The following is a 16,264-nucleotide window of genomic DNA, read 5'->3' on the forward strand; positions in this document are numbered from 1 at the left end:
AACGTTGCGGAAAGGCAATAATTGAACAAATGCTTTAGTAAACATGGGGTATAAGAAAGATTTGTTTATATACATATGTACATATGTATATGTGTATATTTTTTTGTGTATATTTAACACATTTTCAATGGCTCAATCATGGCCACAAATTAAATTCGACGCCGACGACACTGCCTGTTATTGTTGGTGGTGGTAGTGGGAATAACTTATAAATTTGTTGTTGCTTTTTTAAATATTGATTTTGCTTTCTTTCTGCAGTAATTTATTCACTTTTTGCATACAAAAAAAAAACCAATTCAACACGCCAAATGCACTTTAATGGCTTTGCTTTTTTCTTTCTCTCTTTTTCTTTCTATATGCACCCACACACACTTACACATGCACACACAATTCACATGGCTTACAGATTTAATTTGATTTTTACCTTAAAGGACGCGATTTTTTGTTTTGACTATTTTTTATAGCTTCTGCGTACACGATTTTTCATCAATTTCCTTTTGTTACTTTTCTATACACAATAACAAAGCTTGTGTTTGTATTCTGCGTTTTTTGCATATCGCGCGAAATACTCGGTTTCTACCAATTAAAACGGTTAATATTAAACGGTAATTGATAATTTCTTTTCAATTTTTCTCTTAATATTTCCCTATTTTGCTCTTCTTATTCTTTTTTATTCACTGAGATTTCCACAAATTTCAACGAACATCCGCCTACACTTCCGCGCACGTAGAAAACAAAACAAAAACAACATTGTTGGAGAACTATCGATTGCACAAACGTTCACTACCGATGGTTCCGACTATCGATATCGATAGTTCTCCACAACAACATCGAACAGGTTTGAGCTGCTCTCACGATGTTTGAGTCGAACTGCGCTCGTGGCGCCAAATTTGTTTAGCATACTTTTAGTCGAAAAAAATAATATATAATATATATAATAATAAATTACTTAGAAGTTATAGACGTCGGGGGAAAGCAGTAATTAAAAATTTTACCATTGATTGCTTAAAAGTGCTAAAGCCTAAGCCAGTTCCGACGTTGTGCTTAGTAATATCCCATTAAAATAATTTCTGAATCTCGCCCAAAGTATTAATTGTATGAGAACTAGCCAATTACAAATTGTCCAAAGTCTAAGTCTATATTATTACTAAAACGTCCTGTGATCCTTTTACTGCACAAAGGCCTTGATAACAGCATAAAAGTCCAAAATTAAACCAATTTGAATTAACAAGTTTTTCATTCAAGTGTTGGCTGCATATATACTTACATATCTAATACAAATCTTATAAATAGAATATTTTTCTTCAATTATCGTAGGAGCGGTGATTAGAACTCGCCGCTTTTGCCATCGCAGGCGACAATCTTCACCTTGTCGACTTTGACGAATTCATGAACCTCCCGAAATTCCACATCGTTCAGCATAAGGGTCCAAACATTGTCACAAAATCGATATGTATTTAGTTTTCCCGCCTTAAATGTGACGCGAGCCTTAACTCGCTGGTTAAGAGCATTGTTGATGCTTTTGTCGAACTGCAGGAGCACCTTAAAGGCTAGCGCTGGTGTTATTTGTCCATACTACAGAATGGTGAAAAGAGAGAATGCTGTACTATACCAATGTGCGACTCCCGCTTCTTTGTATCACCAACTCACCTGGATAAGCTCGTCCAGACTCTCCTGCAGGGTATTGCCCAAGGTCGTGTTGCGATATAGTTGATAGGACATGATTTCGGATGCCCCGTTCTGTCTTGTCTCAGAAACGCTTTAATCCAAACGCAAAAACCAAAATCCCAAGTGATAAGACGGCCTCTAACTCCTCGTTACACCTGTTGTATCAATTTGATTGCGTGAGTGAACAATTAACTATTATTAATTACTTTTTTCTTCATAAATATGTTTCGTTTCTTCCTTTTTACCTTTTTTACAATTTTTTTTGTTGTTAAACAGGGTGACTCACTTAAAACATATGTTTTTTCGCCGCAGTTTTTTGCCGTAAATTCGTGCCCTCTCGCCGTAAATTCTTGCCCTCTCGCCGTAAATTCGTGCCCTCTCGCCGTAAATTCTTGCCCTCTCGCCGTAAATTCTTGCCCTCTCGCTGTAAATTCTTGCCCTCTCGCCGTAAATTCATGCCCTCTCGCCGTAAATTTTTGCCCTCTCGCCGTAAATTTTTGCCCTCTCGCCGTAAATTTTTGCCCTCTCGCCGCAACCAAATCGAACATGTTCGAAAATTACTCACGAACTCGAACATGTTCGCGCGTTTACTCAAATGTTCGAGCGGTTTACTCAGGCGTTTTAAATCGCGTGAGTAAAACGCTTGAACATGTTCGAGCGGTTTACTCACATGTTCGAGCGTTTTACTCAGGCGTTTCAAAAACGCGTGAGTAAAACGCGCGCGTTTCAAAAAAAAAAAAAAAACATCGCGACTTGGGCCAACGTGTAAGCGCACGCAGTGTGAACGCATTTTTGGTATTTACCAACTTAGTATTGTTTTTGTTTTGAATACGTCGTAGTTCGAGTTGTGAATTTAAAGAATCGCCTAAAAATGAGCGACAACGCTGCAAAGGAAGAATACAATATGGACCATGACAACAAGCACTATTCCCGCTGCAGCAGTGCTGGCAGCACCCACACACCGAACTCATCAGCTCACAATTCTGGTAAATCAGAGACGAGTCGCCAAGGCTGTTGGGCCACTGAGTGGGGAGAGGCGGGGGGCCAGGGCCAGCTGATTATGCTACTATCAGTTAGCAGCGAATTATTTTTTGTTGTATTTTATTGTTTTATTACATTTACCTTGTATCTGTCTGTCTGCGAACAGATGACGATGATGATAGTGGCGATCGCCATTCGACATCAGCGGCCAACTCGACGCTTAGCTACAAGGAACGAAGACGTGAAGCTCACACACAGGCAGAGCAGAAACGGAGGGATGCCATTAAAAAGGGGTATGATAGCTTGCAGGAGCTGGTGCCCCGCTGCCAACCAAGCGACTCCTCCGGTTACAAGCTGAGCAAAGCGCTGATACTACAGAAATCCATTGAATACATTGGCTATCTGAATCAGCAGAAATTAAAACAGGAGGATGAGAGTTCGGCACTGCAAAAGGAGGTGACAGCTCTGCGTATTATACAGAATGGTTATGAAAATATGCTGCAACATCAGCAATCCAATCCAGGTCCGGAGGAAGCTCGCGTCACCGAGGAGGCTAAATTTCAAGTGGTCAGTAATGAAAAATCTTATATGAAACTTGATATCAGAATATCTTGTTCTCTATCTAGTTCCAAGCCATATTGGAGGAAATGTTTGACACATTCCAGCACATACCTATGGACAATTTTAAGCAACTGACAACTGGGGTGATACCCTGGCTGGAAGAGCATTGCAAGCCTCATATTTTGCGAAATATTCTAAGTCGGACATTGCAGCAAATGGCCCAAGAGACCCAGGAGAAGCAACAACAGCAACAGGCCATGGAACAGGAAACTGGAGGTGGTTTCAGTTGATCTAGTAATTAAGTCAGTGTTAGTTTTCTTATCATTTTGTTTTCGTACGTATACGCGTTTGTATATTTGTATGTTTGCCTTTTGTTCATTGAGTACAAAATATTGAAAAAAGCGTCATTTAAATTGTTATAAATAAGCCGATTTTAAAGAAGAAAATTTATTAATTAATTAACTTCTTCCCCATATGGAAACAATATAAATATTTGGAGAAGAAAAAATACCAAATTATGTAAATGTAACACATTTTTTTGATTTCCAAATTGTTCAATGATTGTTTTTGTGGTCTTAAAACGTACCACGGGATCGGAATGCACTGATCTGTCCAAATGTTAGTTACATATTGGGATCATAATTAGAGAGAAAGGTTATATTCAAAAAGGTTTGACATTTGTATATTCTCCAAATCTTGAATGTATTTTTACATATAAACATTAAAAACATGAATACGTAAATAAAAAGTTAGGTTGACTGCTGCCGCTTTTCATATTTATCTTCAAGAAACTTGAAAACCGACTCAAAGGCACTATATGAGGTCCATTCATGTTTGGCATGCCCAGCAGAAACCCGAGACGGGAAATTGGGAATAGATTTTAATTCAGTGTCCAAGGGTTCCGAGCTTGAACACCAATTGCGAGCAACCTTTAATAGATAATGTTTACTCTTGGGCTGCAGCGATCCACTGACCGAATCTGTGAGGGCTATTCCAAACACTTTCTCCTTGAAAAAATCTGTAAACTGTTCCGCCTAGGCACAGGTTTGATTCATTTAATAAGATAATGCCAAACTTTTCCAATGTGTCTCGACTTACCAAATCTGTTGTAACACTTCCACCATAGCTATGGGCAACTATAGCCACACTTTCCGGATTTGAGGGCATCACAATATGTTCCCACACATAGGTAGCATGTTTATTTGCTGTCTCGACACCTTTTATAGGCTTATATTTGCCTTTGATTAGACGATCGCCATCATTGGTATTTGTTACTAGTATATCATAGCCAAGCTCCTGACCTCGTCGCACATATGGCAATTGTGAGCCATGATCCAATGAATTGTTAATGATTAGACTACAAATACATTTAAGAAATTTATAGGATGACGATAAAACTTTTCTAATAGTCTTAATTGACTTTCGTGGATATTCCAGATTTCTTTTTATACGAGCAATAAATTTATTTAAATTTATGCATTAATGTCCCATGGGAATGTTCAGTTGTTAGCTTTATCAGCACTTACATTCACTTAAGACTGAGCAATTCAATATTTCTGGGATATTCCAAATATGTATACTTATCAGCAAATTAACACAAACCTTCTCGCCCATTGACCGGCTCGAACATAACCGCTTCCATGGATAAGGATTAGCAATTTCTTGGATTTTGAGAGCTTTGCCGGTTGTGTGAAGATAAACGTAGAACGATCCAATGGCTCGTTAAATGGGATATATGTCCGTTGCAAACCATGATGTTCCAGCAAAGAATAGATAATCTCAGGAATTTGCTAAAGCAGATTAGCATGGAGATATTTATTGAGTGTTGCTAAAGGATCAACGTTAATCAAACTCACATTAGCCAATTTTTCGTAGTGCTTCTCATTCTCGCTCATGTTCTCACTAATTGCATACACAAAGGGTTCTTCGCCAGCTTCCCCAGTTTCCAAATCAATCTTACGCAGACAACCATCATTATTGAAGCCATATCCCAAATCCTTCAATTTTTGGATGGCTTCTTCCCGATTTTTGGCTGGAGCATCGGCCATGTCGATTTCTGTGCTTTTCCTACGGGAGATGTGGAGGAAATGTATAAGTCTCGACCACATATTTTCGTAAGATTCCTTTCGCATTCACTTACTGTTTAAAACGCTTTGAAACAAAAAGTTTAATTTATAGTTTTATTTGAAATATATTGGAGTGTGAAATATATTTTTGCCGTAAATTCTTGCCCTCTCGCCGTGAATTTTCGCCCTCTCGCCGTAATAGTCCTAAGGGTGCGAGTAATAGTGCTAAGGGTGCGAGTAATAGTGCTAAGGGTGCGAGTAATAGTTCTAAAGGTGCGAGTAATAGTGCTAAGGGTGCGAGTAATAGTGCTAAGGGTGCGAGTAATAGTGCTAAGGGTGAGAGTAACACTCCTAAGGGTGAGAGTAATAGTCCTAAGGGTTAAATTAGGCGGTTTCTTTAAATGAATTTCTTCTACTGATGGCGCGTTGTATCACAAGAAATTTTCACTTGGTTGAAATGCAATAATATTGAAAGGTGCTAAATATTCAAATGTGAGTTCGGAAAGGGCGAAGTATTTGAAATTCGATCAAGTGTCAATCCTGAACAAATTTGAAAGATTTATAATTGTTTTATATTCTAGAGTACTTTATTTGCCTGAAATTCTCATCAAGTTGGCCATTTGCTGCTGTATCCAATTCAGATGTGCACTTATCCTGGTAAAGGCATAAGGTTTCTGTGGTTGGCAAGCTCTACGCCCGTATGAGAGGAGTCCGTATATAACATTATTATTCAGATCCACCAAAGGTGCACCCGAATCACCCTGAATGACAGAATTTTATAAATCACAATTCAATTCAATTAATAAATAATCTTACGAACATCACAGGCTCCTCGTAGTCCGATCTTTGGATTTGAATGAACTGCACAGATTTCCGTCTCGGTGAGGTGTTTGAAACGATATGTCTGTAGACAAACCGTATTATCTATAGTTTTAAACGGTATGGATTCCAAATTTTTAGGCTTATATGGCCTATTACCCAGGCGTCCCCAGCCTAAAAGGACTGCATCCAGACCAGTGCTTCGTTTCTTCGCATCCTTAAAATTTATTATGCTAAATCGTTTTCCATCTATGGGAAATTTGGGTGACACCCGTATAACGAGGATATCATGGCCCTTGAGAAATTTGAATCTCGGATGCGTTGTCATGCCAATGACACGAAAACGAATTGAATCTTTACCGAATAACTGAGTTGAGCCACCAACCACAGACAGACGAGTCTTAAATAAAACTACTGGCTTTAGAACACAATGAGCGGCCGTGATCATAAACTGTTCATCGATTATAGCTCCGCCACAAATATGTTCGTAATGCCCTTCAGAATACTTCTGTAGGGACACCACAAAAGATGGCAATTTATTTGGCGGCGTTTCAACGGTAGTAGTTCTTACTGGTTGAATGGTTGAGTTGCCATCTAAATTTATGATGTCATTTGTTAATCCTTGGCAACTTTCCGTGAAAAGTACTATAAGTATTGCAGACAATACCGAAATCACAATACGTGTCATTCTTAAGATGATCTCTCAACTTAAATGATACAGACTGAGATTTAAAAATATTCCAGTCCATTTTGCTTGACTAATTAAACATTAATCAATTGGTTTATCTTTAATTGATATCTCTATGCACATATTTAAAGCTGAACCATTTTAAAAAGGGCAAAATGTAGACCCAAGGTGGGATGGATCTAGAATGGGTCTATAAGTTGGTATTCAACGAGCAACGAGCTAATGCTTAAAAATTTAAGAAAGAAATCTTTTAATTATACTTATAAGCAGAAATAAAAAGTATTGAATTAATGATGGAATCGGAAAAAAACTTATTCTGAAAACATTCATTTATATGGTTGGAGGGGGATTTGCTGCATTGGCAATTATAGCAGAATCTTTAAGAGCCTGCTTCAAATTGGCCACCTTATTGAGATTAGCAAGACGCTTGAGTGTTTCCAGTTCCCTAATAAATATGGCCACAGCTTCTTTGGTAGTGGCCATGTCGCAATCTTTCAAGTCCGTCAAAGTATCCTCTTTTTCTAATTCTATAAAAAAAGAGGGGAATTAATAATGTATGGCGTTAGAGAATGTTCAACTAACAACTAACCATCCATTTCCGTTTGAATTTCGTTAAGACGATTCATAACCAATTGCTGTTGAACTTTCACATGATCAATCAAACGATATTGACACTCCTCAGGATCGATGGCAGCTTCTGGCTGTGGTATATTTGGAAAATCCGCTTGCTCCTGCTGCTCCAGTTTGGGGCGCTTGACTGGTGTGGTTCCCTCGCCACCCAATTTATCTTCATCCCATTTCTTGGCCCACAGATACAATTTGGGATGACAGCGGTTACGTGCTATATTAATTTTGACCATTAATGAATGCATAGAACGCTTGGCATCCAAGAGATTGCCGGTTAGAGTGTGCGACCGTTTAAGCAAGTCGAATTGCTTGGCCGTCTGAGGATTGGCTGTGTGATAGGAGGCCACTGGAAGTTTGCCCTCGTAAAGCCAATCCTGGTCATGTTTAAACCGCATCGAATCACGTCCCCGCTGGGGATTACGGCAAATGTAACAGACGTATTTCTCAGGGACATCCAACTCCTTGCTGATGCCATTGCAGGCTCCATGCTGCCAGCACAAGCAGAGTTCACATTGGATCATTAATCCATCCTCTTCGCCATATTCACATATGCAATTGATGATCTCCTCTTGGCGCATGCGCACAATGCGAATAAGTTCGCCATTCTCTTTGATATATTGAGGGTTCTGCTCCAATGGAGGTGGCAAAGCCGCATTAATATCGGCATGTTCATTCGATGAGGGGGTCGATACGGAATCCGCTGTAGCTGGTGAGTCTATAGAGCTTAGTGGAGTCGTTGGTACTCGTCGTTTTTTGCCAGCATCTGGTGTGGATTGGCCGGTATCCTCAGGATCCCGCTCTGCCACAGAAGGACGCATGGAACGCTGACGAATGCTTTTCCTCGAACCTGAAGTACGCTTTGGAGGTGACAAGCGAGCTCTTTTTGCCGAGGAGCGGTTAAGTGGTGAACTGATTGCCTCCGACGGTGGCAACAATGTATTGGCAGCATTTGGACTCGCAACCAAGTCGACGGCCGGTTTTGTTTCCATCGGTTCTTCCACCGATTTAATAGGTGAAGTGCTAGAGGACATTCCCACTGATCCTGCTGCAGGAGATGTAGTACCGATTGCACTTGCCACACCTTCTCCCGCACCAGCAATTAATGGACCGGCGGACGGACGTTTCAATGATCTTGAAAGTTGCATATCCTGTTGATGCATTTTGGCAAAAAACTGTTGATTTGGTATTTGATTTTTGGGTACAACCTGATCCACTTGTTCAATGGACGAGGCATGAGTACGCTTTACAGCTAGCTCCTGCATCTTAGGACAATGGCTTACATATCTAAAAAAAGAAATACATTTTGAAACATTAATAAACCCAATTATAATTTATTGTTCAAACTTACTCGGCAAACTCCTTGTGGTAATGACGTATATGTATCTGAAGGAAATCTTCCTTGCGATAGGTTTTGCCACAACCCTCACGAGGGCAAACAAACAGATTATCCATTATCTGGACTTTCAATCCACCAATATATGCTATACAGACAAAAAATGTATTATTTGAACATTGAATCTTCGAATTTCGTTCGAATATTTACCAAAGCCATTCTCCACAGCGGCCGAGCCGAGTTCTCCCAGATCACCAGACACCGAGCCATCTGCTTGATTCGCCAGTGCCTTTTCCTCACTGGTCTGGGCTTGCGGTGACATCAGTTCAGCCGGTGGCATCAATGTAGCCACTGGCGTCTCCATATATTGACTGCTTCTTGTCGAGCTAATTGGCGTGGCTGGCGTCGACGGTAAAGTGGCAGACGCGTTTGACTTTCTCGATGTATCAAGAGAGACATCCATTGGTGTGGATTTCGTCTTCAAGGGCTGTTGTGGAGTGTAATCATGGGTATACACATACGCATTTATGTCTTTGGCGCGGCGACGATGAATGCTAAAATCATAGACATCGGGATTGTAGACCAAATCTTGGGATTCTAAGAATACCTTCAAATCCGATTTGGAGCGAAAACGTTTGCCACTCGGCGAAACTAAAATAACATCCCATTTCCCAAGGACATTGGATCGCTGATACATGTGCTTCACCCAGCCCGGAGGCAACCGCCAATCCTGTACTATAACCGTGGGTTTCTGATGTTCGCCCACAATAAGAAAACCTTCGGACCCAATCGGTTGATCGTTCACCCAATGGCAAGTCCATTCGCCATCCTTCGGTATCTCTGGCAAACACAAAGAAGCTGCAAGAAGTTCAAAAGTTTAAATAAATATGTTTGTTTTCACCATTTTCACACAATCTCTTATTACTTATACGATCCATTCAGTTGCTTTTCACAGGTTTTTCCTATTTTTTGTTTTAGTGTGCCCAGTGATGTCACCTAAGTATTGGCAACCCTTAAATATAAATGCAGCTAAATTTCTTACAGCCCTGTGCTATAAATAATTTGCATTTGTTGTTTTGTTTTCATTAGTTAACGCACAAATTGGTATCACAACAAATATTATTTTAATCAATAATGTATAATTTAGTCAATCCTTTCGATAAATAAATACTTCTGATATTTGTGGAAACTATTACCCTCAATGCTAGTTCAGATAATTGGGATTCTAAGTGTGATTAAATGTTCAAAGTGTTTTACAAACTTACCAATATCTAAATTGGCCATATCGAGCAACGGCCAATCCTTCCGTTGTGGAGTTGATTTACTTTTTTTACTGCTTGAGGGAGCAACTCCACTAGAAGCAACAGCAGTGGAACTGGCACTCGCTGTTCCTGCCGTACTAGACTTTTTGGCCGGCAACTGTGTTGTAGCCGAAACAGGACTTGGAACCCTAGAGATAGTGGGTGTGACTTCAACTGCACCCAATTGTCGTGGCAATTTGTTCATATGAACGGCTCGCACATTCTTCACGTAGCCATCGTCAAAGAGAACCTCATACGTATCATTGCCGAGAAGCTTTTTAATGGTGCCGGGGAATTTTCTGGGTCCCGACCAACGAGCCATACATTTCTCTTCTAAAGCAAACAGCGGGAGCACACGCTGTAACCGTTGCCTAAGGCGATCTGACTTAATGGTTAACCATTCTTGGTAACTGCCACTGGATGAAGGAGTCCCCTTCAGTTTGCTATTCTTATCGAACCGCACGAGCAGCGTTTGTTCCGTCTCATTGACCTCTACGATGCGAGCAGGAAGCCAAGCGCCATCCACTGATTGAGCTTCAAGTCGGGCTCCTATGGTAAGATTTGTGGGATTGCTGTATTTTGGCGGCGAGGAGGGAGTGGGCACTGGGGAGCCAGTGTCGCCAATTGTTGTTGCATCGACGCCAGAAGTTCCGGGCGAATCGACCTCAAGTTTCTCTTTTGTGTTCTGTTGACTCTTTAGCTCCTTATCTTTGTCGGCCTCCTCTTCAGACTTGACATCAGTTGCAGCTAATGCAGCATTTCGCTCTGCTGTCTCTGCCATTATTTTTGCCACAATGGTTTCCACCGAATCTTTAATGACGTCCTCGCTTGTCGAACTGTTTGCTCCTGTTGCGGCAGTGCTCCCATCTGCACTCGCCTGCTGCAGCGCCCGGTGGTCAGACTCGATTTCTGACGGCTCCATCTTACCCCAAGGGAAGACAGTGGGAAACACACGAGCCTTGAGCAAGTACTTTCCATTTCTGATCGTATTGAAATCTAAGCGCCGAAAGTGCCGCGAACAGACCAAAACACTCTTCGTTATGTGCTTATCTAGACCAATACGGGAGTTCTTTATCCAAATGGCTCGGATGACGGGATCTTGCGGGAACGAGTGATAAGTGACGCCGTGGTGTTCCAACAAACGCGACGTCGACGGACAGTTGGCCACACAGCACCGGCGGCCCATTTCGATGATTTAATAACTGAAAATCCAATTGCTACGCAATTTCACAATATTTTCACACTAGCACGCTTCGTTTTATTTTTGCTTGTAAATTAGAGATGGGTAAAAAATCATCTGCCATGTCGATACTCTCGATAACAAGTACTCGATAAATCTAAAGCCCGTTAATCGTTTATACTAGGCGTTTGTTTACACTACGGGGCGTTTGCACACATGTGAAGAACATTCTTGTTATCGATACTTTGAATTCTAATACTTTTAACGTTCGTTAATTGGTTTTGACAGACAGCGAAGATCAATTGTTTGTTTAATTGTCAAGGTATATTTAAGTTCTATTTCAAGTAGATGACCATTAATTCAAAAGTACTCATTTAAGATAAGGACATAAACTATTACAAGGATATTGTTCTTCTGATTAAATTAGAAAGAACAAACAAAAGTCTCAAATCCAAATGATACAAAACAATAGGAAAGCTTTTTTTACAAGTCGAATGTTTTATTTTATTATAATTTAAAACAAAATCATAAATTAATACAAAATTAATAAAATTAAACTACATAAATTGGATGAGGACATAGACAGTCGAGCAGAAAGTGGTGGGAGGGTTAAGGGTGAAGGATAGAGAATATTACAAATCAAAAATTCAGATGACACGCAGTCGGAAAAAGAACAATATCAGGTTTTCGTTGCTTTTTCGCACAATTAAAAAAGTTAAAATATCATTTTTGGTTCATTTGAAGTTCATCCCAACTCCAGTATTGCCGTCAAATTTTTCTTTAAATTTAACCCATAGTTTAAATGCGCAAATTGGGATTTGTGTAGCGAACATATTTCAATAGAGCATCGTTCTCCTCGCAGACAAAGGACTTCTTGTGGTGGCAGGCCACATCGTGCCAGTTGACACCATCGTTGTAGAACTGATTCAACAGAGCCAAACAGTTTTCGGGGGCACCGTTCTGCTTGAATTCACGATTATCGGGCTGGGGCAGACCAATGCCGCCGGTGGGTGACCAATCGCCCTGAGAACGCTCAGTGGTGGGGGCCAATTTCTGGAGAGTTGCGGTCCAGAACCAACCGTTGACAGTTGTGGGCTGCAGATCTGGACGGTCACATCCCTTGAAATCACACAAGCGTCCGCTAGTCCAGATGTATTTTACCTGCAAAACGAAACAGGAAAATCAATTATAAAATCGAATCCAAAACTAACCGATATTTTAATTGATTTGATTGATATTTAAGAGGATTGATAGATATAAACTTGAAATTTCAGTTTGACCTAGTTTACTTCTTACGAATTCGTGTAGTATGCAAATCGTTTGTGCACCTGCTTAAAATGTAAACCAATTTGACAAAATAAGTCAGAAAAATGCAAACTCATCAAAATGCTGTCTATTTTTAAACCCCTTTTAACAGAAAAAAGCGAAAGGTAAAGATTTGTTAGTCTGCTGGGAGACAGACAAAACACAAAAACCAACGCCCCAAAATGCTAAAGGGAATTGACAATAATTTATGAAGTCTGCGTGAGGGTTTTAGCTTGGCATTATGTCACATTCGATTTGACAGGTTAAAAACTTTCGGTTTAATCATATGTGAAATTATTTATGATGTGAGATGAAAACAGACTCAAAACGCTTAATGACCTTAATTTTTAATGCAAAATGACTTGTGCTCTTCTGGCACAGAGTTCAAAAACTTTCTCACATCGGTTTCTGCTCTTATGCAAGCCACGCACCGCACCTCACCGCACTCCATCCTATCCACAAACGAAAAAAAAGATGAACAAGTGTCAAGTTTAGATGGAGGACGGAGACGAGTAGTGGTCAGACAACTCAACCCATCTCTTACGTGGGAAACACATTGCAAAAAGCAACAGATATAATAATAATAATAATAATTGTTTGTCTGTCTGTCTGTCTGAGCAAGTAAATGAAAACGAAAGTTTTGGGTGAAGTTGAAGAGGAAAAACTTCAGCGGAAATAAAAATTTATTAAACTATTAGCAGGCAGACACTTCATCATAACAATAAAAGAAAAACACAACACACAAACACACAAATTGTAAATGAAGAGGAAACGAACTCCAAATTAGATGATAAACGAAAGACTTAGACAACGAACTTGATTGAATGAATGTACATTCGAACACGTTGCCGGAAATTTTCGTTAATTTATAAACTTAATTTCATTGAAATGCATTTCCTTAGCACTTTCGCAAACGAAATTATATTATATACACATATTATCACCTTATTAATTGTGAATCTATGTATAATCACTTGCTAGCTTGGTTAGTTTATATATAGTTTGTGTAGTTAGGATTTAGAACCTAATAATAAACACATAATTTATATTTCAGAGAGGGGTTCATAAGTTCAATGATATAACCATAAAGATGGCACAAAAATCTTGCTTTAATCACATCATCATAAAACAATTACTACTGCTACATCTTGGTAAGTGTTTAAGCAACTCCAAATTAAATAAAATTTTATTTTATTTACATTAAAACTTTTATTTTGTTCAATTGTCATTTGGACAATCTTTCTCTAGTCTTAGGCACTTTAATAGTTAGTATATAAAAGTTGTACACTTTAAAGTTATTTCGATTTCACACAAAAAGAAAATAAAACTTAACTTTTTTTAGTTCAATGCACTTTTGTTTTGTTTTTAGGTGCTGAAAAAGTTTTCCATTTACATTCGATCGGTGTCAGATCACTGAGCCTACGCATGGAAATGCGTTTTGTGATTAATTTGTAGAAACTTTAGCTTTAAGCCACCTTTTTTTCTTTTTTTGGGCCTGGCACGCCCAACAACAACTATTGTTAGTTGTGTGTTGGCATTGAAAGCAAATCCATTACCCCTACTGTCCCCTGCACCCCCCTACCGCAAGTCGCGCCCTTTTGAGACCGCACCCGAGTTGGGTCTGTGTCTGTCAACAATTTAAAGTGATGGGCAGACCCGGCTCAACCGCAGTCACTTTCACCTGATGGGCCATAAAATTTTGTTATTTTTTATACGATTTAAAAAAAGAAGGAGCGAGAGAGGGAGAGAGAAAAAGAGGGTGAGATACGGGAAATGTGGCAGAATAGGGGGGAATGAGTTAGAGAGAAAGAAGCGGTACATTATTGTTCCCTTTTTGGAAAACTTCAATGAGCGGAAAACTAAAAAAAATTTATGCACATTGATTGTTTTCGGGTTTTTGTTTGGACATTGTAATTGTTAACTGAGCAAAACAAAACATTTAAATGATTGCGGAAGTCGAAGGTACAACTAAAATGCACCTGTCGTCGTTTTGTAATGGTTAAAGTAAAAGTTACAGTGATTGGATGAATTGCTTTAATTATACAAATTAAATATCAAAATATAGAATCAAAGATGATTTGATCTTGGCAGCTTGAAAGTCAAAAGTAATTAAGTAAATTAAGTAAATAAAAAAGTAGAACGGAAATAAATTAATCTGTAAGTGTTCAATAAATAAAGGACAAGTTGAGAATTTAATAAATAAAATATAAAAAGTTGTTGATTGTTGAGTTTTTAGGGTTGAAAATGCCAAAGTATCCTCTTTTCCTTTCACATTTAAGTTATCTTTAAGTATTATATAATGAGTCAAAACTAAAGGGGAAGTTTCTAAAAGGTTTGATTCAAGTCGACCTCTCTAAATTTAATATTCGTGATCAATCAAGTTAGTTTTTAGTTTCATTTTGCACTTACATTTTCGCCAACAACTCGCTGTTTGATCCATTCGTTCTCGAGGCTAGTTTCCAGGGACACGGAGTCCATGCAACGCCTGCGACAATAATTTCTAGCAGTCAACCAATCCTCCTCAACGCCCTTCAATTGGGGATCACGCCATGAGAAGAAGTAACTAAGAATTAGATAAGAGTAGACCAAATATTTATTAAATAGAGGACACACTTTTGTTTCACTTTGCCACACTCACCCTTTGCCATCGGGTGTCCTTTCGTGTATGACGCGCTGGGCACATAACTGAGGATTTGGTGGCTCTAGACGACCGTTCTGAAATTGGGCCAATCCCAGGCCCAAAACACTGAACAAACAAACACCGGCTACAATGAAAGCTTTCATCTTGTCTCTAGATTTTTAGAGCTTCGTCTCACTGTTTATTTAGTTATTTTTTCACTTTTCACTCCGCGCACTTTCGCTTCGCTTAGTTGTTCGTATCGACGCGTATCGTCCGACCGACTGACTGACTGATGAGGAATGACACAAAATTTTAAAGATCACCCAGCTTTATATACGAAGTTCAGTTAATACTGGACGAGCACACTTCGTGCCTTCATTTCAAATCGGTTTTGCATCGTAGGTTTTTTGAGTTTTTGGTTAAGCGGGTTTTCATATGAAAATTTGGTCAGTTGCATTGTTGAATTTTAAGTGGTTTAGTTTGACTTTGTCTTGATTTTATTGGCAAACAAATTTGCCTTTGGGTGGTAGGAGCTAAGCGCTTCCCCCTCCCTCATTTGGCTTCACACTTCAAAGTTGGCCATTTTTTTCCGGTCATTTTAGGGCGTTCGTTTTGTTGGATTTACTCCTCATCTAATTAGCTATACAAACATGGCACGAGTTTTTAGTTTTTTTTTTTAACAAAATCATCTTCAAGTAGCCCGTATCTTGGCAAAAAAAAATAAATAAACTACACATTTTTTTTCTTTCGTGGACAATAAATTTGCATAATTTAATGCATTTTAGTTGCTGTTGTTGTTTTTGTTGTTGCTGTTGTTGTTTTCTTTACCTGACCATTGTTCAGCATTTGGAATAAAACAATACAATATTTGCTATTGCTTTGGCTTTGCATGTTTGTCTTTTTGGTTTATGTGATCTCTTACATAACTACAAGTCGAAGGGGGACAAAATTGTTGTCCAAAATTTATTTTGCACAAAGGCCTCTGAGTGACATATTTTTAGGCCAATTTGGCTGGCTAAGTAGCCAAATGATTAGCAAATTCATCGAAAACAAACGAAACGAAAGTAGGAAATACTCGAAAGTTTTATAAGTATAGCAACATTGATATATGAAGA

At 39.1% G+C, this 16,264-nt stretch overlaps 6 protein-coding genes across 7 annotated transcripts in view; 1 reads left to right on the forward strand and 5 right to left on the reverse strand.

Moving 5' to 3' along the window:
• Pli (E3 ubiquitin-protein ligase pellino) overlaps positions 1-729 on the reverse strand; it is a 31,886-nt gene extending 31,157 nt beyond the window's left edge. The window contains exon 1 of the mRNA XM_068299529.1: positions 425-729. The gene's annotated coding sequence lies outside the window, so the exon portion shown is untranslated. The remainder of the gene's footprint in view (positions 1-424) is intronic.
• A 408-nt stretch (positions 730-1,137) lies between these two features.
• On the reverse strand, positions 1,138-2,050 carry TfIIA-S (Transcription-factor-IIA-S). 2 transcript variants are annotated; one of them, XM_068300505.1, is made up of 3 exons: positions 1,914-2,050; positions 1,651-1,823; positions 1,138-1,575 (listed from the first exon to the last, which is right to left on the reverse strand). In XM_068300505.1, exons 2-3 carry the CDS (start codon positions 1,720-1,722, stop codon positions 1,327-1,329), a joined length of 321 nt encoding a protein of 106 aa, XP_068156606.1. In that variant the 5' UTR covers positions 1,723-1,823; positions 1,914-2,050; the 3' UTR covers positions 1,138-1,326. The 2 variants fall into 2 exon arrangements, with proteins under 2 accessions (XP_068156606.1, XP_068156605.1); XM_068300504.1 differs by lacking the exon at positions 1,914-2,050 and having other exon boundaries at positions 1,651-1,859.
• A 405-nt stretch (positions 2,051-2,455) lies between these two features.
• Positions 2,456-3,973, forward strand: bigmax (helix-loop-helix-leucine zipper transcription factor bigmax). The gene is made up of 3 exons (XM_068299798.1): positions 2,456-2,654; positions 2,816-3,216; positions 3,276-3,973. Exons 1-3 carry the CDS (start codon positions 2,540-2,542, stop codon positions 3,498-3,500), a joined length of 741 nt encoding a protein of 246 aa, XP_068155899.1. The 5' UTR covers positions 2,456-2,539; the 3' UTR covers positions 3,501-3,973.
• Positions 3,866-5,465, reverse strand: LOC137584417 (FAM172 family protein homolog CG10038). Its single transcript, XM_068299797.1, has 5 exons — positions 5,351-5,465; positions 5,067-5,277; positions 4,813-5,000; positions 4,309-4,567; positions 3,866-4,244 (listed from the first exon to the last, which is right to left on the reverse strand). The coding sequence occupies exons 2-5, from the start codon at positions 5,256-5,258 to the stop codon at positions 3,960-3,962; spliced, it is 924 nt and encodes a 307-aa protein (XP_068155898.1). The 5' UTR covers positions 5,259-5,277; positions 5,351-5,465; the 3' UTR covers positions 3,866-3,959.
• Positions 5,466-7,016: 1,551 nt separating this feature from the next.
• Positions 7,017-11,307, reverse strand: MBD-R2. Its single transcript, XM_068300764.1, has 5 exons — positions 10,009-11,307; positions 8,954-9,601; positions 8,759-8,891; positions 7,373-8,694; positions 7,017-7,310 (listed from the first exon to the last, which is right to left on the reverse strand). Exons 1-5 carry the CDS (start codon positions 11,228-11,230, stop codon positions 7,114-7,116), a joined length of 3,522 nt encoding a protein of 1,173 aa, XP_068156865.1. The 5' UTR covers positions 11,231-11,307; the 3' UTR covers positions 7,017-7,113.
• Positions 11,308-11,799: 492 nt separating this feature from the next.
• On the reverse strand, positions 11,800-15,442 carry LOC137584808 (uncharacterized). Its single transcript, XM_068300372.1, has 3 exons — positions 15,168-15,442; positions 14,939-15,092; positions 11,800-12,385 (listed from the first exon to the last, which is right to left on the reverse strand). Exons 1-3 carry the CDS (start codon positions 15,311-15,313, stop codon positions 12,023-12,025), a joined length of 663 nt encoding a protein of 220 aa, XP_068156473.1. The 5' UTR covers positions 15,314-15,442; the 3' UTR covers positions 11,800-12,022.
• Positions 15,443-16,264: the final 822 nt, after the last annotated feature.

This window comes from Drosophila tropicalis, unplaced genomic scaffold, assembly GCF_018151085.1.
Source record: "Drosophila tropicalis isolate 14030-0801.00 unplaced genomic scaffold, ASM1815108v1 contig_878, whole genome shotgun sequence".
Lineage (NCBI taxonomy): Eukaryota > Metazoa > Arthropoda > Insecta > Diptera > Drosophilidae > Drosophila > Drosophila tropicalis.